This window comes from Pocillopora damicornis, chromosome 9, assembly GCF_964200805.1.
Source record: "Pocillopora damicornis chromosome 9, jaPocDami1.2, whole genome shotgun sequence".
Taxonomy (NCBI): Eukaryota; Metazoa; Cnidaria; class Anthozoa; order Scleractinia; family Pocilloporidae; genus Pocillopora; species Pocillopora damicornis.
Window position 1 is genome coordinate 1,755,219 of NC_142678.1, and position 26,109 is coordinate 1,781,327.

General features: G+C 39.5%; 2 protein-coding genes across 3 annotated transcripts; both read right to left on the reverse strand.

Moving 5' to 3' along the window:
• Nucleotides 1-229: 229 nt before the first annotated feature.
• Nucleotides 230-11,233, reverse strand: LOC113681095 (sperm-associated antigen 16 protein). Its single transcript, XM_027198165.2, has 20 exons — nucleotides 11,142-11,233; nucleotides 10,640-10,686; nucleotides 9,742-9,772; nucleotides 8,699-8,766; nucleotides 8,396-8,431; nucleotides 8,200-8,285; nucleotides 7,514-7,582; nucleotides 6,937-7,005; nucleotides 6,699-6,806; nucleotides 6,063-6,123; nucleotides 5,831-5,887; nucleotides 5,626-5,686; nucleotides 5,032-5,129; nucleotides 4,433-4,566; nucleotides 3,959-4,036; nucleotides 3,294-3,359; nucleotides 2,679-2,864; nucleotides 2,043-2,169; nucleotides 1,525-1,590; nucleotides 230-821 (listed from the first exon to the last, which is right to left on the reverse strand). The coding sequence occupies exons 1-20, from the start codon at nucleotides 11,173-11,175 to the stop codon at nucleotides 519-521; spliced, it is 1,785 nt and encodes a 594-aa protein (XP_027053966.2). The 5' UTR covers nucleotides 11,176-11,233; the 3' UTR covers nucleotides 230-518.
• Nucleotides 11,234-11,577: 344 nt separating this feature from the next.
• Nucleotides 11,578-18,770, reverse strand: LOC113680972 (uncharacterized). 2 transcript variants are annotated; one of them, XM_089182935.1, is made up of 9 exons: nucleotides 18,607-18,770; nucleotides 16,881-18,382; nucleotides 16,269-16,306; nucleotides 14,661-16,144; nucleotides 14,089-14,341; nucleotides 13,725-13,791; nucleotides 13,133-13,231; nucleotides 12,722-12,787; nucleotides 11,578-12,638 (listed from the first exon to the last, which is right to left on the reverse strand). In XM_089182935.1, exons 2-9 carry the CDS (start codon nucleotides 18,340-18,342, stop codon nucleotides 12,355-12,357), a joined length of 3,753 nt encoding a protein of 1,250 aa, XP_089039061.1. In that variant the 5' UTR covers nucleotides 18,343-18,382; nucleotides 18,607-18,770; the 3' UTR covers nucleotides 11,578-12,354. The 2 variants fall into 2 exon arrangements, with proteins under 2 accessions (XP_089039061.1, XP_089039062.1); XM_089182936.1 differs by lacking the exon at nucleotides 13,725-13,791.
• Between the last annotated feature and the right edge of the window lie 7,339 nt (nucleotides 18,771-26,109).

The window sequence follows — 26,109 nt, forward strand, 5'->3', positions numbered from 1 at the left end:
GGGATACCGGCACCGCCTAGAATTGTTCTCTGACTTACTGAAACTTATCCTCAATATTACAGAGGTGCAAAAAATATTATCTGTCCCTTATAACAGACAAAAGGCGTTTACATGTAAGGGCATGCAGTCTAAGGTAGATAAGTATACAAGTAACCAGACTTTTTACAAATGATCTCTCAGCTTTTCTGATGTAAATTATGGTTATGATTACAAACCTTGTCAACAGGACTCGTACGCAATAAACCAATATATTTATTTTAAAAAACTCCGTGCAACACAACAACAATATAAAGATATATCGCCTTTGATAGCCTGCCGTGTTTTTAATCACATCACCTTTGAAATCAAGTTCACTAAACTGGGCACGGTTTTTATTTCAACGTGCTGTAAACATGACAACAATTTACTGTTAGCCGCTTACAAAGGAAACAGTCCTCTTAAGTGCAGATATCTCAGTTATTATCAGCGACTATCGAAAATTATATACAGTAGTTACAAGTTGATTTTCGATGTTCGCTCTATGACCATATTCGTACAGTTCCGTCTGATCCACCGCTAACCAAGAACTCTCCTACACGATCAAACAATACACTTTGTACTGCATCCTCATGCGCAGTGAGCTCAGGAGCCTGGCCTGTCGCCACTTCAATCATCTTGACCGTCCCATCATTACTTGCGACTCCAAGGACTGTGCCGCTAGGGTCAAAGTCTAGGCGGTTGGCCGGGTGGGGCCCGAGATCTACAGTTTTCATGCAGGCCACAGTTCGCACGTCCCACATTTTGACAACACCATATGCATCACACGAGGCAACGGTATCACCCTGAGAAGCGTTCAAAAATGGGGTTTAATTATTATACAACCTAATCCTGGGAGAATATATAATTTGTATATTTGTTTGTGTGTGTGTAAGTTTTTGGTCTGTTTGTATTTTCTTTTTCTTTTTCCACGAAGAATCCATCAATAAACCTATCGGGAACCTGGCAACAACAATGTAATTTTTTTCTCTACTCGTTCAAATGACAGAAAACTTTATCCGACGGATAAATCACTACCTCGCGTATTTGTTAACAAAAACCACTGCGTTATCCACTGGGTGGTGATTTATCGAGTGGATAATTTTATCCACCCTTTGAACAACCAGGTCCAAAACTATTCCCGTTTTCTCGGTTTTGTAATAGCGCAAAACAAGAACAATTACCCTCTTACAGTTGTCCGCTTAGAACAACAGATCGTGCCATCTGGCGTTGGAGTTTTGCGGCTATACCTTTCTGTGGACTATCTTAAATTTGCAAAATAAAATGTTGCAGAAAGCTATCACCTACAGTCTTGAAAAAGAAATCGAGGAAAGTACGCAGAGGATAGGGGAAGGCTTGTGGTTTAGTATGGTTGCGTTTTTAGTCCTTTGGGTTAAAGAACTTTAAGATTTGATAGAGTTCAGTAAAATGTCTCTGGTAACCCTAATTATCTGATTATAATACCAATCGTATAGAGCATAGAAATACAATCAATCTGTATCCGCTTACCTTCAGATTAAACACCACGTGATTGCAGGAGTGCATGTGTCCGTAAAACGTCTGAGCGCAGAGTCCCTAAGGAAAGCAAGCCACGTCATGAACTTTCCGTGAAAAGTTTAAGGTGCAGGGCAACGTCAACTGAATAATCATTTAAATGAAGTACATTGCAAGAATTCAGTTAGCTAGCAAGAACTTCATGTCCCTTAAAATTAAACCGGTCAGTTAAGAGAACAGAGAGATATTGTTTGGCCGAACTGCTAAGTTCTTTAAGCAATGGCAGAAATTCTTCACGCTCCGACAATAACTGGTTAGGAGGCGTGCGAAGGATCGCAAACAACGGTGCAAATTATAGCTCTCACCATCATTGCTTCACAAATACATCGCGAACTTCTTACAAATTCTACCGTGTCGAGTTGGGTAACTCCGCTCGCCTACCGGAGGAACGAACTTGCATGTAAGCCTGATCTTTAAGTTGCCTTTGCGTGTTACTTGTTCATAAATAAATATAAACAAAGAAATTTCCTTACCGTTCTGGCGTCCCACAAAGAGAGCGTTTTATCAGCAGAGCAGGTCAGCAACGTGTTAGAGTATGGAAGGAACACTATACTATTTACAGAGTCAGCGTGACCGCGCAAAGTGTGTCGGCAGCGCTCACTGTGACAAGGAAAAAATTTTGACTTTCTGTCAAGCAAAACTTTTCTCAAAAATCACTTTAACCCTTTCACTCCCATGCGTGACCAAAACAGAATTTCTCCTAACTATATCTATACAATATCATACAGACAAGTGATGGGAATAGAGAGAAATTTCAATTGTGGGATTACTAACTGATTCGATACCATATTCTTCTAACTAATATAATGAGAATCGTTTGGCAGACAGTAAGGAGAATTACTAAGGAGATCTTGGGAGTTAAAGGGTTAGGGTACGTCTATTTCTTGATTGTAAGCCTTAGTTTAATCAACCTTTGCGAATTGCTTCTCAAGCCCCCATTTTGAAGTTTGCGTGAAGTACTTCCAATCAGCCAAGATAGTTTTTTTGCCTAAACCCTTAGTTTTGCAGCTAGTATCATTAGTCTTGCCACAAAATCTATTCCATATTGAAAGCTTAAACTTTACGGTAATTACTATGTCGCAGCGTAAGTTAGAGGAGTGAGAAATTACCTGTTGACATCCCAGACTTTAGAGGTGTTATCCATGGAACACGAAGCCAGAAAATCACCACACGAGTGCCAGGAACAGCCCCACACCGCATGGGTGTGGTCAGTGAAGGTCAGCACACATTCCGCTTTGGAAAAATCCCAGATCTTAACTGTCCCATCACCGGATGAAGTGGCCAGACGAGCGCCCCTGCAAAGACAACACGGCTCATGAAAAGGGGACTGGTTATACGGCCAGCAGTGCATGCGCAGCGCAAGTGCATTTACGTGAGCGCGAGCTAAGAAGTTTTTACTGTGAAAGTAAAGTGTTTACATTGACCGGCCAAGTTTCGAACCCAGACCCCTCAACCCAGAGTTCAGCGCACCGACCATTAGGCCACTTGTTCTCCCACGAAACACTCAACAAATTTTCTATGCTTCCAACTAGAGGCACGTCCAGCACCTATCATTTTCTATATCGCCTGTCAAAGTAGTATCATCATTTAACATTGCTTTTTTTCTTCAGGCAGCTTCTATCACACTCCATTTACTTGGTTAACAACGAAATTCCAACTCAAAATAAAAGTAAAACGTGGAAATAAGAAATAAAAAGATAAATAACTCAATTGTCAGGTCATACCCGGGGTGAAAGTCACAGTCGGAGAGCCAATCCTTGTGTCCTTCACCTGTCATAATGATGTCACCACTGAAACAAAATTTCAAAATTGAATAAAACAGATAACATTTTTTGACGGTGGATAACATTTAAGAGAACAAACGACCCTTCCAAGTGAGCTGTGGTTCATGGAATTGCACAAAAAAAAGCCCAAGAAAATTCCGGGTCCTTCAACCACATACTAATTGGCGCTACCACCGACTGTACTACGAAGACATATTTTGAGAGCGATGAAAATTCTAAAGGATTCTCCAAAACCGTGAAGGACTCAGATCTCTTTAGAGAGAACGAAAAACCCTCTGAAACAGGGTAACTGTTATTCGAAGAGTTTAAAGATAATTTCTTCTTTCAGTGCACGTAAATAAACATCACTTTATACAAGCTTCATGCGCCTATGAATCGAAGTTTTCCGCATACGCAAACAGTTGTCCACAAACGCGGTGGCTAATGCGTTGACATAAAAGTGTATTGGTTTTCTTCGGGTCGACGCGTTTGCAACCCGATTGAGTATTCGTTTATTTTCAGCGCAGTACCATCGACTCTGTACTTTTAAGGAGCACTGCTCACAGAATTCCATTTTCGACGACAAAAAAATTACAAAATTGATGATGCCCGAAAAGGCAGTTCACCTTGGCACACCCCACATCTTCCAGCTCCAGTCATCACTGACTGTGGCCAACACTTGTTTTCTAGGATGCAGAGCAAGTCTGTAAAAGGAACCAAGAGATGTGTCAAGGCTTGAAACCAGAAATTTAAACATAAGAATTCTAATACTGCAAACGAGGAACGATACCAGAGGCTGCTTTTCGGTTGAGGATTATTGAAGAAGCATTAAGAGGAGCAGCCTTGAGTGACAAAATCACACGTCCCTGTACTATAAAACCAAGTTAACGAGATGAGCACGCGATTGGCGTGTTTGACAAAAGGTGGTTCCCTTCGTCGTGGTAGTACTAGTCTCCCACGACCTCATAATTTTGCATCTGATTGGTTAAGACATGGCGTAAGACTTTTCTTGACTAACCACAGAGCAGAGTAAAGAAAAACTATTCCACCCCGGAACACTTTCGGCAGTGGATTACATATTGCCATGAGAAAGTTCTTACCCGCTGACTGGTAGGTTATGAGCACTGATGGTATGCGTCAATCTAAAGCCACCTGAACGAGTCAAATGCGCAGACGGGCCCCTGTGATGTGCAAGCTGAGGATTGACTCGACTGTCAGCAGGGAATTCTGAATCCTGAAATTAAACAAGAATTACATTTTGTACCTTGCAGTATGAAACATTTTCGTCAATTTTCATTGTAAGGGCACATACAGTAGCTCTGTAAGGTGACGCGAACATCAGGAAGAAAATGTATTTAGTTAACTGCTAAAGAACAAGAGAATATTCTCTTAAAGATAATTATTGCCGTCTAATTCAACTCAACACGTCCACAGACAGTCGTGAGTATATCAACAGAATAATTAAAGGATCAGCGAGTCATAAGACCCAAGACCATACAGGTCTGCATTATCTCACTAGCTGTAAACGAGATTCTGAAACAGCTCTCTTGTTAATATTGACATACTATACATGTACAGTCCCATCGTCTCGATTTTTTGTGGTCTGCTAATTTTAATGTTGTGGAGCCTTTCATAAAGTATTTATCATTATCCAATTGTCTAACTCCGAAAAAAGGGTCCTGTTTTAGTGAAAATATACCTTTGGATGTTTACTCTGCACCATCAGATGAGGATCAGCTTCATCTCTGCGTCCAGCTGAGGGGCGATACTGTGACACTTTTTTCTGAACCTCTCCCCCTTCAGTTGAACAAAACAAGATTAAAATAAAAAATAATTTAGATTTTAGCATTAGCACTTCCATGGGTAGCTCGTTGTCCAGTGTTTCCCACTTAAATTTGAAGTTGGAGGGTTTGTTTAAGTAGCCAGTGTACAAAACCAAAGAACCGGAAAAAAAAAAAAAAAAAAAAAGGAAACCCGTAGCAGGGAAGTGAACTGATAACAAAGTTTCACACAATCTTCAAGTTACTTTTATGTTGTGTGGGTCTGAAAATCGAACCCAGGCCACAACAGGGATGGGTGAGTTCTCATGCAATGGTACTATCCTTCTATCCTTGTACATCCAGTATGCAGTTCTTTGTCAAGAGCGGTTTTTTTTTTCTTGTTTTAGGTCTTGTTTTTCCAGCTTGATTTGTTTTTGTCCTGTTTTGCACAAGGTGTAAGTGCAGTTTCTTGAGACAAGAACCCCTTCATGACAGATTGGTAAATTAACGCTTTCATTTTTAACATCACAAACCTTGAGTGACCTCTGATTGGTTCCCTCCAACTTGATGAAGAGTTGTCTGAAGCCCAGTCATCTAAAAGAAAAAAAAAGGGGTTGGGTAAATCACTTTACAAAAGAGTTTCATAAACTGTAGACAATGCACATGAGAATATTAAAAAAGGTCAAAATAACTTGACACTGCTATATGAGACAAAAAAAAAACAATGTCACAACTGACCTGTCCAACTGCTCTGTCTCTTTCAAGTTTGGTCAACATTTTCTCCTTCATGGCCACCTGCAGGAAATTAAAAATAAATAGATACATTTTTTTAAAAAAGAAAAGGAAATCACTGTATTTGAAAGCTGTTCAATTCTAAATGAGGAATCGACTTGTAAAGTCTTTTCAAAATTGAATTCAAATATTGATAAAAGCTTAAATATAATTATTATTAATAGTACAATTACAGTACCTCGTATTTGTGTTTCAGAGTCTGAAGGGTGGGCTCATAGGAGGAATAGTGCTTCTTCAGTCTAAGACACAAAACAGCATTGTTACAGTACTGAACAGCATTGTTACAGTACTGTAAATTGCAAACTTATCAGAAAAATCAGAAGTGACTGGCTTGAGATATTTTCATAACTCATGTTAGCAGTGAAACAAAGCTGTCAGACTTATGCCTAAGTGCAGTTGTTACAACATTTACGAGGCAGCCAAAATCACAGCCTAGCATTGTGCTTTTAAGTGGTTGGATCTAATTGTCTCACATCTAGTATAAAATAACCACAAAAGCATAGCTCAAATCAAAGAAATCAATCAACAGAATACCTGCAATTGGTTAACTTTAAGTTAAAGAATATTCTGTTTTTCTTTCCATTATTTTGTTTACTTTCAAAGTTTTCTACCAAGATGTCATTGTTTTGGTAAATTGAAAGTAACAAAAGTTGCTTTGAATGTTTTTATTCCTTTAATATTTTTCTTGGGGAATTAGTGCAGAGCTGACAAATAGCAACCCACCTGCATGTGTCTCACATCTGACTGCAATGTTCAGCAATATACATACAAGCTACTTTTATGTTGGTTTAAACAAGTACATGTAATAAGGTACCTTTTAATGTCAGTAATAAGCCTGTTCTTCTCTTGAACAACTCTCTTGTGGTGCATGCGATGAAAATCTCTTTCTTTTTTCAACCTGACAAATGTCTGCTTTGCCTTTCTGCCAAGTAAAAAGAGGGGTTAGGAAATAAGTAGGTAAAAGTTTCTTACACAAACCTGCCTCAACTGATAATTTTCAACAAAGAGTTTATTTAGGAAGCTGGGGGGGGGGGGGGGGGGAGTTTACTTACTCAGCAGCTTCCTTGAATTTATTTACTTCTTGACGGAGAGTAGACACCATGTCATCCAACTGCTGGTTTCTACAAAAATAAATACCGCAAAAATTTTTCGGTTATGTTATTATTGTGTATATGTCATTTGTAACAACTTCACTGTATTGCACAGTACATGCATCTCATTTGTTAAAGATTCAAAGGAGAAGTACTGTACAGCCATATGCTTTAAAATTGAGTCTTGATGAAAGAGCTCTAATGCATAAATTAATCCTAAATTGATTGATTCATAAATTTTGCATGCTGCAAACATATGGGAAATTTTAGAACATATGATATTAAAGGGTGGACTGATCAGAGGACATTAACATGAAACCAGTTTACCCACTAACATCAGCATGCAAATTCTCCATACCTTTCTAAATACATCTGCAAAGGTGCTGACAGGGAGAATTTGTTTGACAATCAAAAGCTTCTTTAGTTAATGATCATTTCCTTTATTCATGTAACCTTATTGATTGATTCAGGGTTGATGTTGTAAGGAGAATTTGGTTGTTAGTCACTCCTTGTAATCAAAGCATTTACACTAACTTACTTCACATAAATGTCTGGTACAACTCTCACATCTTCTTCATTAAGTAATCCTTTTTGCAACAACTCATACCTAAAAGTGTCACAACCAAAGATTTAAATAACCAAACATATTTTTGAAAAGAGGTAATGGTCAAAAACCAATTTTAAACTAAGATTACTGACAAATCTGTCCTTGTACAAATATTCAGCTCACCACTCAGTGTCACAACCCAAGATTTACATACCCAAGCATATTTCACAAGAAAGCAACAATCAAAAACCCATTCTTAACTAAGATTACTGACAAATCTGTCCTTGTACAAATATTCAGCTCACCACTCAGTGTTACAACCAAAGATTTACATACCCAAACATATTTTTAAAAAAAAGCAATAATCAAAAACCAGTTCTTAACTAAGATTGCTGACAAATCTGTCCTTGTACAGATATTCAGCTCACCACTCAATGACACAACCCAAGATTTACATTCCCAAGCATATTTTTAAAAAAAGTCAAAAATTAAAAACCAATTCTAAAGTAAGAATTTACTGATGAATCTGTCCTTGTATAAATATTCAGCTTACCACTCAGTGTCATAACTGAAGATTTAAATTCCCTAGCACATTTTAAAAAGGAAGCAATCAATCAAAAACCAATTCTAAACGAAGATTACTGATTAATCTGTCGTTGTATAAATATTCAGCTTACCACTCAGTCTGAAAACAATCTAGTGTTCTTGTCATTCCCATTTTAACAAGAAAATTCCTCACAAAATCTTCCACAATCTCTGGTCTCTGGTAATAAGCCAAAAAAATAAGAATTAATTGTACAATGAAACCAGTATTTGCCTTCTCTAAAACAGGAAAGTTCTAGTAATTAGTTAACATAAATTAATGCTACTTACTGTTGTAACTGTTGCTTTCACTGGCTCAGTCTTTTGCTGTTGATTAAATCATATACAAGAGTTATGTTGCTTTTCATTCAGTTACAAAACTTTAGCATGTGTACATGTACTTTCATGCCTGCACATTTGCTGAATATATATCTTTACAGGATACAAGAAAACATCTTTTCCCTTTAACTCATGGTTATTATATCTTTTGTGCACTGTCTTAAAAATTATCTCATGCGAAATTTTTTTTCACATGCACCAACACTGGGCAATCCCATTTAACAACTCACAATTTACAAGTAACTTACAACATACCGCTAACAATTCATCACTAGTCTTTTCTTGCACTGTTGTAAAAGCTGTTTCCAAATCCTCATCTCCATCTGTTCAGAGAAGCAAAGTCACCAGAACAGGAAAATTCAATACCAATACTGTATACTCATAAACAAATACAGTGGAAGGAGACTGTTATAGGATATGTACACCTGTAAAAATGCAATAGGCTACACAGATCTCTTACATTATTGACAAGCCCAATTTCTAATCTATTATATTCAAGTAAATGTGTTTTTCTGGCCTCAAATCTCCCCTTAAAAAAACAAGATCAAGAACTTAAAGCTTTGCTGAATCCATATAAATCAATAATGTCTTCCATTATGAAAGAGCCCCATACAGCTACTTGTACAAGTACCTTTCAGGCCTCCTATTTCAACCGAACTGTTAAACTCTGGAACTACGTCTGTACCTTATCACCCCCGTCCAAGTTTTCTAACCCGACCACCTTTCAAACTTTTGTAGCAAAACACATGTTCTCTCTTGTCCGTTCAGTTTTTGATGTTAATAGTCCGTGCACGTGGTCAATTGTTAGGTCGTGTCCCTCTCATTGATTTTTAGTTATCTAGCACTTTTTCACTGTAAGTTTTTACATTTTTCATTTTTTTTTTTTTTTTTTTCGTTTTTATTAAGGGTAGTGCCCCGCATGGGACTCCATGTCCCGTTCGCACTGACCCTTTTGGCGTATGTCTATCCATTTTTTGTCTCTTTCCTTGTATATGTATTCATTTTGAGCTTGTAGACGTACCCAATAAAGCTGTTAAATAAATAAATAAATAAATAAATAAATAAAAGTACATCTGTGGCTTTATGTCTGTGACAAAAATTTAGCTTAATGGGGTTTTGAAATCTTGTGAGAAAATTCCATGTGGTAGACTGAGAATTCTCCCAGGTCCCCTGTGGGATGTACACCCTAACAGATATTAATTAGACTTTTCAAGTTTTTATTTTTAAGAAATGACCTCCAGTAAGCACTTGAAGCAGGTGATCACTGAGAACAAATAAAGTAAACTTTTCATGCTTACCTATAACATAATACTCATCTTCCAAGGGAACCTAGAGCAATACAAAGTAAGACAATTCATTTAAAAAAAATGCAACAACAAAATATGAAATGCAAGGGGAGACAAAAAAATATTTTCACTTTATTTGGGGTAACAGGTGAAAGATTGATCTTCACAGGATAACAGCAAAACATTTAGGTCACTGTAGAAAAAGAAGTTTTAAAAAATTATGGCCTCAATGGGATTTAAACCCATACATATGTTTCCAAGAGACTAGTTGGGGTACTATCAATGGAAAAAGGGGGTGGTTTTCTAAAGAAACTGTGGTACTGCTTAGTGGGAGAGTATAACAAGGTAATTAAGTATTATCATCTGTGTTGATAATGTAAATTGGCCACCATAAAGAGTTTCAAGGCTGACATTATTTCATTCTGACAAAGGGCTAGCACTCGAAGCAATAGCTTTGAAACTCTTTATGGTGGCCAATTTGTGTTCTTAACTCAGTTGATAATACTAAATTACCCCATTGTACCATCAGCAGTGCCAGGGAGCCACAAGTTAGCAGCAAAGCAAGTCTAAATGGGTTCTTTGCTCCCAACAAAAGAATCCGACTTCTAATTTGACTTGCTTCCAACAAGTGGCTCTGTAGCTTATTTGTTCAAGGCAGTCAACAAGGCACATGTTTGCATCCCATCAAAGTTACAAATTTCAGACTTCTTTCTCACCAATGACTCTAATTACAGTTGACCTCTGAGGTTCAATTTGTCAATAATAAGCACAGTTGAGATCTGCACTCAGAGATTAAGATCTCTGCTGTAAAAGAATATATCAACCACATCATTTGAAACAACTGGAAAAGAAACCTGACAGGTTTGAAAAATTGTGAACCATGGCAAAAACTTTAAACCACAAGCGTTACCTCTTCATAAGCAAACTCGTCATCACTGTCTTCCGCTACTGTCACCTCTGATTAAAACGTTAAAGATAAAAATATTGCAAGAATTGTCTCATTGTTTCCAAATTCAATACAAGTTACGAGGTAAAATTAAACGTTTAAGATTACAACCACAAGAACTACCGATAGTTTCAGTGTTTTCCTACTGTAATACCCTGTCCAAACTACAAATGAAAGCTGAGCAAATTTACTTGACTGCTTTGACAGTAGCAAGGACCATTTTAAGGCAAGTCACTCAAAAGTTGCTTCAGTGCAGTATGAACTCAGCCTATTAACAGTTCACTAGTGTTTGAGCTCAACACACATCATCACCTAGACGTTTTTACGACAATAAAAATTGACATTATCGGCGTATTGCGTCACGTCAATTGCGAACACACTTCACTTTACCACACATTCGAGTCTTCATCATAATTCTAGCGGGGGAAATAGTGGAGGAGAGTACAAAGGCACACAAAAAGGATACGTTCAAGATAGAAGACTCCTTGTTCGTCCGCCATTTTTGTTTCTTGTCGTTGCTAAGGGTGACGTCGATACACCATCAACTGACCAGCGGTTCTGTTATCGACCTTGCACTATTTCATGTCAAGGTCACTAAGCGAAACCTAAGGTTAACGAGAAAGGGGCGCCCACTACGAAGTGGAAATAGCATACTTGTGTGGAAGTAGCATAAAAAGCTGCGTTCACACAGAAATATAACAAAGACGACGAAAAGTGTGAAAAATTATACGACTGTGTAATACCGTCCGATTTTTTCATTTATCTTTTTTTTTCCCCGTTGAAAATATTGTGCTCCGTCGTTTTTGCTTCCGTACTTGCTATCCATTTCCCCATGCTGTTAGATAGAGGCTCTCCCATAAATTTCCCATAAAAGCTACTTATAATCACACCATTTATAGTCGTACATTCAAATAAATTTTATTGAAAAAAGTATAGAGTTTTACATGCGATTCAACACTAATTAACGCGCATTACACCTAATACCTTTCAACACTACATGTATTTGCGTTGCACCAATGTTTATGGCCAACTAAACCATTTTAATACAAAGAAGAATTGTGATGTTTCCATATGGTTCGAAACTCTTTTTAACGTATTTTTATAAATTGCGTAATAGACTTTTACACTATCTAAATTTGTCAGTGAAGTTTTTCGCGGGTTTTAAGACTAGAAAATATCTATTTTTAAATGTTAATACCTTACATTATTACATTCCAAGCTCAAAAATTAAATTAGGCAAATAGTACTGAAAATTTTGGGGCTACAAATAAATGGAAAAACATCCGTATAATTCTAATTATAATCACTCGCCGTACGTCTGATAAGTTACAGATGACAGATGACGTCATGATGCGGTAACTGAGTTTGTCATTGATGTTCTGACCACATATTGACGTCTTCTTTGATCTTTTACTGTACAGACCCACGGCAACATGGAATCTATTTACATCATACAATGATAAAATAACATATGTTTGTAACGATGACGTCATCTTTGCGTCAATCCTCCAATAGTTTGAAAGTAAAAAGCAATCAAAACGCGTGTATAATTCAGCTTACTATGGAAAAGTCAATGAAAGCCCTTTATTACACACATGAAGTTATAAACATAGCTTCCGCTGGTGAGAAAGAAGTCCATTTCCTAATTATCAGTCACTCTCATAACGAGGATAGTATTCTTAGCGAAAGCAAAATCTTTCAGCTAAGTCTCTTCGATTTAAACACTCGTGGCACAATGCTTGGCACAGAAAACGATACGTGGCATTCGAAGCGTTTTTTTCCTTCCACAAACGTAACATTTGATGAGCCTTATCAAAATAATCACGTCTCCTTTGATCAATGTTATCAAGGTCTTCCACGCGAATACCCAGCAGGAGTCCAAGCCTCCTCCAGTCTTCTGAGATGGAGTTCGACAGTCCCGCGTGATCATCTCTACTTAGAATGCCTTCTTTTAAAATTTTCCCTAAGAGTATTGAAAGGAATGTCATAAAAGAGCGCGGTGGAAGAATGGAAAAACTAGAATTTTATTAGAGAATATTAACATACCTGCGAGAGACACTTCCTCGGGAATGAACGTCTCCCCTCCTTGGTATATCTCTGGTCTTTCGAAATCTGCAAATAAAGAGTGTATGATTGGATTCAAACTTGACCGCGTTGAATCTTGGTTAAACGAGGAAACAATGGAAAGAAATCAAAGCTATGGAGACAAAAGAACTCTTTAAGTAAGGTGGGGGGGGGGGGTAGGAAGGGAGGGGCTTCTAAAAATTTTAGGGGGTAGAAGATGGGGCGTTCATTCGAGGTTAAACATTTAAATGAACTTTCAGCTGATAGCAGGGGTGCTCGAGGGGAGGCACTGATTCGGAGATCTTCGGCTTGAACTCAGTCCCTTACGTGCCTTTGAATTTTACATTGTTTATAATCTGTACCATCGTGACCTAAAAATGTGACATCTCTTACCTGTGCGAGAAACCTGAGCAGGAACCACTGATTGCCCAGTCTGGTGCGGTAGATCTTGCTTTCCGAAATGAACAGAACTGCATTGTGCCAAAGAGATCCCTGAGGAATATAAAAAACCATCAGTTCTGTTTCATTCTCCAACATTCCTGATCAAGTCCCTCGGTTATCGGAGACGAGAAAAAAAGCAGGCACCCCAAAACGAGTGAGGGTCACGCAACCTGTTTGTTGCTCTCCAGCTCTTTCACTCCTCTCCACAGATTGAGAGCCTAGTTAAGGCAAAAGTATGTGGCTCAAGGGGCCTACGAGTTTTGAAAAACACTCATTGCTCAGATATTATTTGATTTCACAGGAAAATGAGCTTGTCTACTTGCCTTCAACTTAAGAATGTCGGCCATAAAGTGTATACGCACTCTAAGCTCCACAATGTATCAAATTAGTTCGCTTGTCCTAATGACGACAGGGGCAATAAAAGCATAACTTCGTCCTCTTGGTCAGTAAATCTTGAGTTTTTGTGACAAACGTAAGACAACCAAGAAAAAAATTAATCAAAACTTTGCGCACGTTTCAAGCAAAACTAGTTATAATTAGTTACCCTCAGTCTGAGGAAAGCTTTGTAAAGACTTGCCATTGTGGTTTTTACCATTGATATCGTCCAAGACCTAAAGGCAAATAAATTACTCGCAGTGTAAGTATTCTCCAAATAATCATACAAAGGGGAAATTCGGCCACTATGAGGACAAAAAAGCTTTCGGGCAAAGTCCTGAGAGTCCTGAGATCAACTGAAACGTCAAATAGGAAACAAAAGGAACGTATTTCTTCGAAGTTTTGAATATTATCATTTTCCAGTCTTTAGGCCACTCGGTGTCATATCAAGGTCTGACCAAACCTGATTCCAAACCCCTTCGCTGGTTAAATACAACGAAAACCTGATCGCAAGGAACTTGGATTAGCTTTACCTGACTCCAAGTCTCGGGCGGACAAAACGTTGGACCCCTCAGAGTACGCGAGCAAACGAAAGGCTTTCTAGTCAAGGAAACATAATGCGCACAATCATCATGGCAACATTCTACTTCCGCATGCCAATAACACTTTCCGGTTCCACGAACAAACTGGCGCGGACACAAACTGCATTTAGCGCAGAGATCCCATGATACTGTTTGCAGCCAATGACACTCCTCGTGCAGCCTCTCCAAACTTGTCTTCAAAAAGCTAAAAGAGAGGGAGAGACTTTTGTCAAAGGGGTTGATATCTTTTCTTACAAATCTTTCACGTGGATACGTTAATCTCCAGAAAGTTCGTAATGTACAAAATGTTCACCTGAGAGAAATGAAGTAAACTGTAGCCTCCGTTAAAACAACATCTTGAGTATGACGTCCATTACACTATCAAAGGGTTAACGATGTTATGAAAAAACCCTAACTTGTCGGATCAATTCACATCGCATCAAAAACCACTTCCGATTTCACGAACTGGAATTCATGTAAAAGTTACCAACCGAATATAGAATGACTCACTTACGTGCACCTACCTTAAGACCTCTGAGCAAACTTTAGGCTCGATCACAACAGGGTCCAGACTTGGATCGGTGTAATTCCAAACGTGTACTTTGATCACACGCTTGTAGCAAACAAAATCAACTGCAGTGTGATCTCCCACAAAGAAACGAGCAAAGTTTGCCCAGAGCTTTGGTTGATCACAGGCAATTCGTCTTTGTACAAATTCGAAGAAAAAGACAACCATTCTTGAAAATAGACCACCAGGGACGTACTGAGTGGTGAATGTGACATAAACGGGTGCAGGGCCTGAGTTAACAGAAACGTTCGGCATAAAGGCGTCGTCAGGTGTGGAGGTCAACATGCACGGAACAAGATACACGGAACCGCCATCTTTTCCCGTATATTCACAAAGAAGGTTGAACTTCTTCATGAGAAAAAGTAAAGACTCTTTGATGTCGCCAACGCCCAGTTTTGTGCAAGAGTAATCAAGCAGTTTTGCATCAAGAATGCCGTACTTGCCAAGATCTTTGCGGAGATTAGAAATGAGTGTTTTCTCTTCTTTCTGTTTTTCAACCGTTATTATCTGACACAAAACATCAATCAACCACTTTGGACTCAAAAAAACCAGACTATCTGGATCGTCAGCCCTACCATGATAAACCACTGAACCACGATCGTGCAAAAACTGTAAAAGTACTTCATAGTCATCTTCGACCTCAAATTTGCAAATTTCGTCACAGATATTCTTTCGGAAGTCTTGCCTTGTGACATAATTAGTCCCCGCGCTTACTAGATTACGAACTACATTTTCCACTTGAAGCCACTTTAAAGGAACCACATCTTTTGTATGTGGCAAGGTATCTGCAACCTTCAGAATCTCTTTCCGTAAGGCAACAACTTCGGGATCTTCTTCCTCTAGTTCCTTACCAGCAAGAGTGTTGTTCACTGCAAATGTTTTTCCGATTATGTGTTCACTAAACTCTCTTGCTGTGTCACAAATAATGTCCTTTACACTCGTAGTCACGATTTCGGGGTCTTTTACAAGGTCGGCGCGTGTTCCAACCAAAATGACAGGTGGTAATACGTCGCCGTTCTTTTCGTGTTTGAAGGAATTCACCATGTCCATCCACCTCATAATGTGATCTAGGTTTGTGTCATTCTTGTCAGGAGATGAAATCTTAACTTCGTCGCAACCAGGCTCTTTCACCAAACATTGGGCTATGGCAGAAAGATCTTTGGTAGGATCAACCACTAGCAGATAAACTGCTTCACGCGAAGCGAGAATAGGATGAATAGCACGGTAAATGGCTTGACCACCAAAATCCATGCAAACTGGCCAAATGCCGTCATCCTTCACTGACTCTATCCCCGAGAGGTTTTCAGTGGTAAGTCGCACCACTTCATCGGGCATGTCACTGTTTCGCTTCTCATTATGCCCGTTGTCCCCTTGTCTTGTCGGAGAAGTTTTATCTGAGTTCACCCGAGTCCTCGGTTCTCTGTCATGATCCTGCTTTCCCTGAATTGAACCGAAAACACAAACATGTCAATTCAATTCGCAAAGTTGGAATGGAAGTTGGCCATTCATAAAAAGCTTAAATATCACCTTTTAATATGAATGAATAATAAAATGTATTAAAAACCTTTGGTGAGCTCTTTGGTCCAACCTCATTGAAGGATTCTGAAAAACAATTAGCTTTGATTAACTCCAGTTAACCTAGCAATACTTCGCTGTTGTGCTGTGGTTGTCGTTGCCGTCTTTTTCCCCCCCTTTGTCTTTTGCTTTACTTTGACGGCTTGTTTTTCAGGTTTAAAAACGTAAGATTATAATTTTGCGTGTCGCGTAAAGTTGTAGAATACTCGAAAAAATTCCGTACGGATCTGCTGTTTTCCTTGTTACGATGAAGTCGTGAGCTTAGCCATGCATACTGATTTACAAATAACATGATGTGATCAAAGATTGTTCTAGAAGCATATCTACATGAGTGAAACTCATGTCAAGCTGTTGTTGGTATCACTCGATAAGCCGTAAACAAAGATGTGTTGCAGACCTGCCGAGAAAACGGGTTAAATAACGACGTAAAAACCTATTTTAAAAAAACGTCGTTACTTGTGTGCGAGGTGTTGAATTTTAAAACTCCAACGATAAGCTATCTCCTTCCGGTCTTAGTAGCAACTTGTAAAAGGTAATGTAACGTGCTACCTCCGTGATTTGCTAGCGGAAAGTTTTTCAACAACACAAAAACCATACATACCCAGGTTTGATCCTATTTCACCGATCATTCCCTCAGTTCTCTGTGTCTCATCAGTCTCCGTATTCTTCGTAACTTCGCTGTCCACGTAAATTTCGTTTGGTGGTTCAGTTAATAATTGGTTACTAATATTTAGAGCACATTTGTAATGGAAGGTACTTTTTTCTTGTTCCTCTTTGGAATTCTTCCATGGATTTTCACTAACATGTTTTAGAGGCATGTCTATTTGCACCCCCAATGTGCTCGATTCATCTTGTCGGAATAGTTCACCTTTCAGAGAACGTAACACACTAGTTTTGCCAACCCGGTCTTGGCCAATCAACAAGATTTTAGCCCGCTTATCGAATGTCTTTCCCGTTTCAAGAGCTCTCTGATAAGCGGTCTTCGCGATGGATCCTCTGGCCAAAATATAAGGCGGGACTGAGTGCACAGTTTGGAACTTGCTTAAAGAAGGGAAATCAGCTCTTTCAGTCCTATTATTTGTGCGAAGAATGGTTTGCACTCTCTCCTTTGCCTGTATAGGGATACCAATGACAAGATAGATGTTGTCCAGACTTCTGTAACACCCTGCCAGAATTATATTTTTAGGTCCCGACCTCTTCGCAAGAATGTAATGCGCAAGCCCAAAGTTATCCTTTGCTCGCACAAGATCACCAAGGAAACTACATACGGTCCCCAAGCCAGAGTAAGAAAGAGCCACGAGAACGTGCTCAGGTCCAAAATTCTTCAAACAAATATTTAGCGCACGACTATAACAGTCCTTTGCTTCCTGAAATTCACTACAGGCAAGAAATACGTTCCCTAAGCCATGGTAAGAAAGAGCCACGAGAACGTGCTCAGGTCCAAAATTCTTCAAACAAATATTTAACGCACGACCATAACAGTCCTTTGCTTCCTGAAATTCACCACAGGCAAGAAATACGTTCCCCAAGCCATGGTAAGAACATGCCACTTCAACATGCTCAGGTCCTAAATTCTTCAAAAGAATATTCAGCGCACGACCATGATAGTCCTTTGCTTGCTGTAATTCACCAAGGACACCACATACGTTCCCCAAGCAGTTGTAAGAAGTTGCCACATCAACATGCTCAGGTCCTAAATTCTTCAAACGAATATTCAGCGAACGACCATGATAGTCCCTTGCTTCCTGAAATTCACCACAAGCAAGAAATACGGTTCCCAAGCCGTAGTAAGAACATGCCACTTCAACATGCTCAGCTCCTAAATTCTTCAAAAGAATATTCAGCGCACAACCATGATAGTCCTTTGCTTGCTGCAATTCACCAAGGACAATACATAAGGTCGCCAAGTCACGGTAAGAAGCTGCCACGTAAACATGCTCAGGTCCTAAATTCTTCAAACGAAAATCCAGCTCACGAACACGATTGTATTTCGCTTGCTGAACATCACCAAGGAACCCAGATACGGTTCCCTTGATACTGTAAGAGGTTGCTGCGACAGTCATGCTCAGGTTCACCCTTCTTCAAAGGAATCAAGAGTTTTTTCTGAATAAAAAGATGAGAATAGAACACAAATAGTGAATGGTTTTGACTGAAAAAGAAACAATATTACTGAAGAAATTCTTATCTGACAATTGTTAGGAACGACCTCCTAGGCCAGTTACCTGAAGGGTTACAAATTCTACAACTTTCAAGAGGAGACAACGAAGGCTTTGTGTCATTTGAGAAAAGCAAAAAAGTTAACGGAAGTTTTAGATGCAAAAGATTACCTGGTGGAGATGGGTTTACATTCGAGTTCTGCTCGTCTTTTTTTAAGCTTACTAGCACTGAACTCGCAAATTCTCTCAATACTGGCCGTGAAGATACTTAACCATCAATTTCGCAACGAAGAGTGGTAATAAGTCTCGGTTATACCAACAGACACCTCTGAAAACTGCAAAAGAACAACTTAGTTAGCGTTTACACAACGGACAGTCACGATTTTTCACGCGTTTGGCTTATTTTCCTTGACACAAAAATATTAGAGAAATGTTTCCGGTGTTCACGATTCCTTGTATTCCACAAGTCAGATCTTACATATAACACTTTCTCTGTAGATTCTATAACTCTATCATATAGAGAGATCTCTCAAACATGCTAAAATAATTATGAAGAGATTAAACAACGAGAATTTCCTTTCAAATTTTTTCACAAAATTATCGTACTGACAGAAGAACTTTCCCATTTCCAAACATTAAAATTGATTTGTATTAAGATGGTGAATTTTATTATTTAAGCCCAGCCTTTAAATGGAAGATGATACAAGCATACTCAGAAAAAATAATAACTCCGAGAGATGTCAATAGGGGTCGACCCGACAACCTTTCGATAAGTAGTTCGAAAGTTTGTCACCATGGACCTAGTTTAATGGCCAAGCCTGTCACGAGTCTCCTATAGCTCAGTGGTAGAGCATTCAAAGAACTAATCGGAAGGTCGTATGTTCCACTCCATTTGGAAGCACTTGTAGTTCTTTTACTCCAAGTACGCCTGTGTCATTCACCACATAACATCTTGTTTGATTAGTATTGTTTGTCAATTGTAGAGATGATTACAATGATCACGGCTTCATAAGTGAAGACAAATGACTGACGTAAAACTATACGCAACAAACTGGATAAAATGTAATGTATGTATTACCACAATTTGTTCAAAATTATGCAATTTTACCGTAATAAGGAAATGGAATGGGCAAAACATGCCACGTTCCACTGTGTAACAGAGCAAAAATATTGACAGAAGACGGTCCTAACCTTGAGTTTGTCTTTTGTTTTGGGCTAATGCCTGCGAGCCTGCCTGCAGTCTCTTAATGGTGCTGATGAATAAAGTAGGTAATTTTCTACAAAAACTTTAGTGCTGTGTCAGTGGGAGAGCATAACAGGGTATTTTAATATTATGAAGAAGGTTTATTAAAAGTATTCAAAAATAGCACCCAAGTGGTGAAATACATGTGAATTTACAAGCATACTTCAAATATTTAAAAAATACGAAAATCTTACATTTGACTTCAAAATTAAGAGTCTAAAGGGACTGGGAATTACAAGAGTCAGTAGTTATATACCAATGAAAAAACGCTTAGGTTTGCTTGACTACAAGGACTGGGCGTTAGACGCCATTGTTGGAAAGAAAGATTTTTTAAATCTTTCGGTCCGGCATTTAAAGAGTGATACATGGTTTTTGTTGCGCAACTCATAAACGTGGCAATCGGCGCGCTTTGGTGGAATAAGGTGGTACAGCCGTGACCCAGGCACACAGATACCGTCCCAAACTTTCTTGCAGAGTTCGTCTCTTCTCACATTTAAGCGAGTGGAGTTTGCAGCCACAATGGCGTCTTTGTAGCTCAGCGCCGGAAATAATATACGCAGAGCTCTTTTCTGAACTCTTTCGATCATGTCCTTGAGGTAAATTGGTAGGCTAGTAGACCAAGTGACGCAGGCGTATTCGAGGACCGATCGTACCAAGGCATAAAATATGTTAATAAGGTCTTCGGGTGGAATTCCGGACCGCTTGAGCACTCTTAAGATGTAAAGACGTTTTGAGGCTTTGGAGACAATCTCACGCACGTGCTCATTCCACCCAAGAGTGTCGCTGATAGTGACTCCAAGGACCTTGTGTGAGGAGACCCGTTCTAAGGGACGTCCATTGACGCACAAAGGGCCAAGATCTGGCCGTGTTTTAAGCGAACAAATCACAAGTTCCTTGCACTTCTTTGGGTTGAGGTTCATATTATTGCGCGACGACCACTGTGCAATGGCGTCAAGATCTTTCTGAAGGGACGATGTACCGCCTGATGGGATGACCTCGGATATTGTTAGGTCATCTACATATTTCCAGTGGCTCGATAGTAATGGAGTTTCAATCGCGAGATCGTTAATCATCAGGAGGAACAGGATGGGGCCAAGCTTAGTGCCCTGCGGGACTCCAGCGTGCACGGGCAACCAAGGGGATACAATGTTCTTAATCTTAACTGCTTGGCGACGGCCATAAAGAAAACTGCAAATCCAACGGATAATAAAACCACGGACCCCAAGGTGGATGAGTTTATTGACTAAGATAGTGTGGTCAATATGGTCAAAAGCCTTACTAAAATCCAGGAAGCAGGCCCTTAAGAACATACCTGGTTTGTCAATAGAGGACAACCAGTTGTGCATCATATCCAACAGGCAATAGATGGTTGAAGTTCCTTTGAGGCAGCCGAATTGGCTGAAATCGATGAGGTGCACAACATCCTCAATTAGCCATTCAACTACGAAATCCTCCAGGACTTTAGAGACGATTGCTGTTAGAGATAGGTCTTAAATCTTCCCTACCGGTTATGGGCGTAACCTTGGGTACCGGTGTGACATTAGAGTCTTTCCATGCAGTAGGGAAGGAGCCTGATGCAATAGAGGTGTTGAATATTCGCGTGATCGGCTCAGCGAGCTCAGCAGCATATTCTTTCCAAATACGAGTCGGAATCCCATCAGGCCCAGGGGCCTTAAAGGCGCTGATGGCAAGTAGCTTTTTGTAGACCCTTTGTGTCTCGATCACGGGCGGTTGAGGGGATGGTAAGTAGCAGGGCAGTGCACTTGTATCAAGTGGCTTAATGTCAGATATTACAGATACAAAAAACTCATTAAGGCGTGATGCGAGAGTCGCGCCAGAGATAATTCTGCCTTCCTCGTCAGTATAACTGAGTTCGTTAGGGCTGCTAGCCTTCCCTGCAAGCTTATTCACCATACTCCACCATTTCCTCGGGTCAGTGCTCTTGAGGTTATTAACTTTGTTTTTATAGAACTCGCATTTCCGGCGGGTGATAACCTCTCTGACCTTATTTCTAAGGCGACGCCATTTCTCCTCCGGGCCATTTAGATAGGCGCGTTGGCGCTCTAATATGAGAGCCTTAATCTCAGGTGACATCCAAGGCTTGTCCATTGGATGAATCTTCACGTATTTGGACGGAAAGTAGATATCGCTGGCTGATGAAAGATCCTTAGTAAATGAGTCAGTGAGAGAGTCAACTGATGGTGAGTCACCGTCTACTTCTAAATCACTGAACCAACGGTGTGAACACGCCCACCTCCCAAAAGCGCTTATTGCCGACTGAGGAAAGCGACGCATCGGGATCCTTTTCTTTTCAACGCACAGCGGGTTTAGTTGGTTCATTGAAAGCGGATTCCAGTGAACAGAGCCATGGTCCGAAGACCCTAATTGCGCGCTGACAATTGGTTCGCTATAGTATTCACTAAAATCCGTTAAAATAAGGTCTAGTATGCTATTGCCCCGAGTGGGTCTGATAACTACTTGTTTTAGGTTATGATTGGCTAACATGTCTGTGATGTCCTGGGTGTTAAAATCGCCTAATAACACTACACCACAGTCTGGATAAGAAGTCTTTACGGAGTCTAGTGTTTCTATGATGTACATTGTGCGATCTCGCTGCACTTGCGCAGAGGCCACAGGAAAATACACCACCCCACATATAATACCAGATAGTGGGCGTGGTAGACGATGAGGGCGTAACCATAGCCACAAACACTCGTGTTCTGGAGACTCCAAGTCAGATCTACGCTTGAAAGGTATCTCTGAAGACACGAACGCGCACACGCCACCCCCTATTCGGTTGTGGCGGTCACGTCTCGCGATGTTGTAACCTGGAATGGTAAGGATGTTATTATCGATGTAGTTATGCAGCCAAGTCTCCGTAATAATTGCAATATCCATGTGAAACGTTAAAAGCTGAGCAGTCAACTCGTCCAGTTTGTCCCTGACCGATCGAGCATTTGCCATGTAGAAACTTGGGAAGCTGTAATTGGGGCGTTTTTGAGAAGTAATCTTAGTTAAATTGATTACTTTCACTGCTCGTTGACGATTTACTGGTTTACTGGGTCCACGCACTGCGCTGCGAGGTGTGATCCTGACCGGAATCGATCGTGCGTCCTCTCCTATTGTTCGCGGAACAAAAGGACAGCTACGAGAATTAACATAATCACCAGTAAAGATGGAGACACAATTATTTAAATTTCTTGATCTTGAGTTGTAAATATTCCTGGATTGACAGGGTCTTGAAATCACAGGAATCGGCATGTGTTTTTGAGTGAAGGTATTCCGAAAGCGTAGAATGCCCAGGTCTTGGAGTCGGTGTTTTAATTCAGGACACAAAGAGACGCTATTAATAGAGGCAGCCAAATTACGCAAAGCCGAAGGAGAATACGCAATTGTTGGTCGGGTTCGGTCAGAAGTCCTTTGCTGGTCTTGAATTAAACAGGGTCCAGGTAGAGGGTGAACGTCACCACTTCTAATGATGTTTTCTAGTCCGACGGGCCGCAGGACAAACGCTGCTTCGGGCAGACATATCATAACAGGCCCATGTTTAGTAGTCTTCTGAACAGCGAACTTAACTCGATGTTTCCGGCGAAATTTAACCAGTTCCAGTTTGAGAGATGGTCCGACTGGCAGGTTAGTATCTTTAGCCGTCCTGTAGATCAAGCTGGTGAACCTAGGCTCCGCTAGATGGGCTAGAAGAATAAGAAATACGAAGAGCCTAATGACGGTGCGTGTGTCCGCCATTAGACCCCAGTCCCCTCCGACAATTATCAATTGAGTTGATAACATAAATTGGCCACCGTAAAGAGTGACATCAGCACAAGTGACGTGAGGCCTTTGAGATTCGAGCCAGCAAGCAAAGCCAGTGTGGTATAGGTCTTTTTTGGGGTGGGTTCATTTCCTAGCCAGAACCCTTAAGGACCTTGCACGCACTTGCGTTGCCGCAAGACGGAAACCTACAAGCTATCCCCACTCTCACTGCAATACCGAGGAGTGGGCTGCAAGCAAGCCCCATAACAGCATGCTTCCAGAACAGGAGAGACAAAGATTACTTCCAAGTAAGTAAGGGGGACTATGAAGATCAAAAACAGATTCCACGAATTTAAACAATTTCACAGAATGTGTGGTGGTCTTCATCTTAAATATCCCCAAAAGATGGGGGTAAATGTATCACCCACATAGATAACTTTCAACCCAACCCCTAATGCCTAAGGGCATTAGATTGCATTCCTAGAAGGCAGAGGTAGGCTGCCATAGTTGGAAAATCATTCCTTAATGCCCCTGAAAGGTTTCTGACCCAGAGGCCAGAATCCCAAGGAGAAATAACAGTAGTCCCTGCATGTAAACATATATATATGTAGAATTGATGAAAAATTAAGAAAGAAAATCACCTGTGTATAGTGGGCTAAATTATCCTGATTTGAAAAAAACTAGGTAAGCTTAGTCATATTGGGCAGTTTCTTATGGGTAACTACAATGTCTCTTCCTTTCATTATATGTCACTCGCAGAGAATTTACAGAGGTGAGTATATTTCATTGTATTTATCTCTTTAGATGCAGAAGTCATTCCTCAGTGCCAGATAGAATTGTTTGATAGGCAATTACTCGATATTTCAGATAAAAATAAGGAACAAAATCAACATACTCTATCCAATTTCATGATAGTGTGATCAGTGAAATCAGAAGTCAATTAAAAAAATATAAAATATCAACCAGTCATATGGATGAGCATCTCCTTAAGAAACTTCATAGTGTAGTATTTAATAAACCCAGCTCCTTCCTTTAGCTGAAAAAAATGGTTGAGTGAACAAGATAAAAAAAAACCTGAAAATATTTGATGTTGTCCAGATTTTAGACATCTGCATTGGCACACATTCTATAAGTAACCACTAGGACACCAGCTATAAAATGCTATTGAAAATCCACACCTTCAATGCTTCCTTTGAACCAGCCAAGCAAAACAAACAAACCAATCAAAAAGGATAGACAAAAGTGCAACTGTTATGAAATACAATCTGTTACAAATGGTATGCATGAAAAGAGAGATAAATTTGGATACTAGGGGCTGTTATTTCAAAAAACAAAGTTTAACCCTTGCTCATCCAAACTGTGCTCTCAACAATCTTAACCCTTTCACTCCCATGATCTCAGAAGCAATTCTCCTTACTGACTGCCATACACTTCTCAAAATGTTAGTTTGGAGAATTTGGTTTTGGATCAACTTATAATCCCTTAATTGATATTTTTCTTTATTCTCATTACTTGCCTGCTTGATATTGTATTGATATTGTAAGAAGAAATTCTCTCTTGATCACTCATGGGAGTGAAGCAGAAAATATCACCTAAGCAGCAAAGTTTTTGCAAAACTGTCAAAAGGGCTTGTTTTAGCACTAAAAGAAAGATCTAATTACCTCAAACCCCCCTCCCCCCCTCCATGACAAACTTTCAGATTCCATTGATCATAAAAATCTGCTGCCCAATTCAGACTTTATACCAATAATGAATCCTAACTGTTTCCATATCATATCTTTTCACAAGAGAATGTAAATTAAATGTTACTTAATGGTTTCAAGTTATCTTACTGAGTGTAAGACTCGCCAACAGTAAATTTGCCACCAAGCTCACTGGCTAATTAGGAAAAAATTGAAAGCTTTCAGCAACTCTTAAGTTTGATCTGAGTCTCATGAACATCACCATAAGAATGCCATGAGCAATACCACAGAGCCAAGCTGAAAGCTTGATAGTTCTTCAAGATGGCAGAAGATGAGTCAAATGCACGTAACAATCAAAATGCAACCAATCTGTTCCAATCAAAGAAATATCAAACGGATCATTGAACAACAAAGTCAAGCCTGTAAATATTTAAAATGTTCATCAAAGAAAAAGTAAACCAAATTTATTGTAACTTTTTATTTAAAAAAACCAAATGACAAGATCAACAAGAAATGGTTTCAATCCCACACATTTATTTTTGTCTACAAAAAAAGTGCTTTAAAAGCTCTAAAGGAAATCCTGTTAAGTTTTTTACCCATAACAGCCACAAGCAATAAGCTATAGCTCAAGCAAACATATAGTTATTTAATCAAACATTTAATGGCTATACTTAAGATGGCTCCATAGAGTTTTTTGACCACATGATTTTCACCAAGCAAAACAAATATGGCAGCTCAATACAATCACACGATTTATATCAAAAGAGGTGTGTAAAAGATTATGGACCCTGGGAATTCCAGCAACAACACCCAACATATTTCTAGGCCTTTTACACCTTAAAAAGGCCAATACAACACTCGCGCACGTTCAGTTGCTTAAAGAAGACCTCAAAAATAAAGAAAACAATGAGGAAATCATCTAGTAAAGGCTACAAAATTTGGCAGGTAATTTAGTGTTAACAACTGAGTTGAAAACATAAATTAGCCACCGTAAAGGGT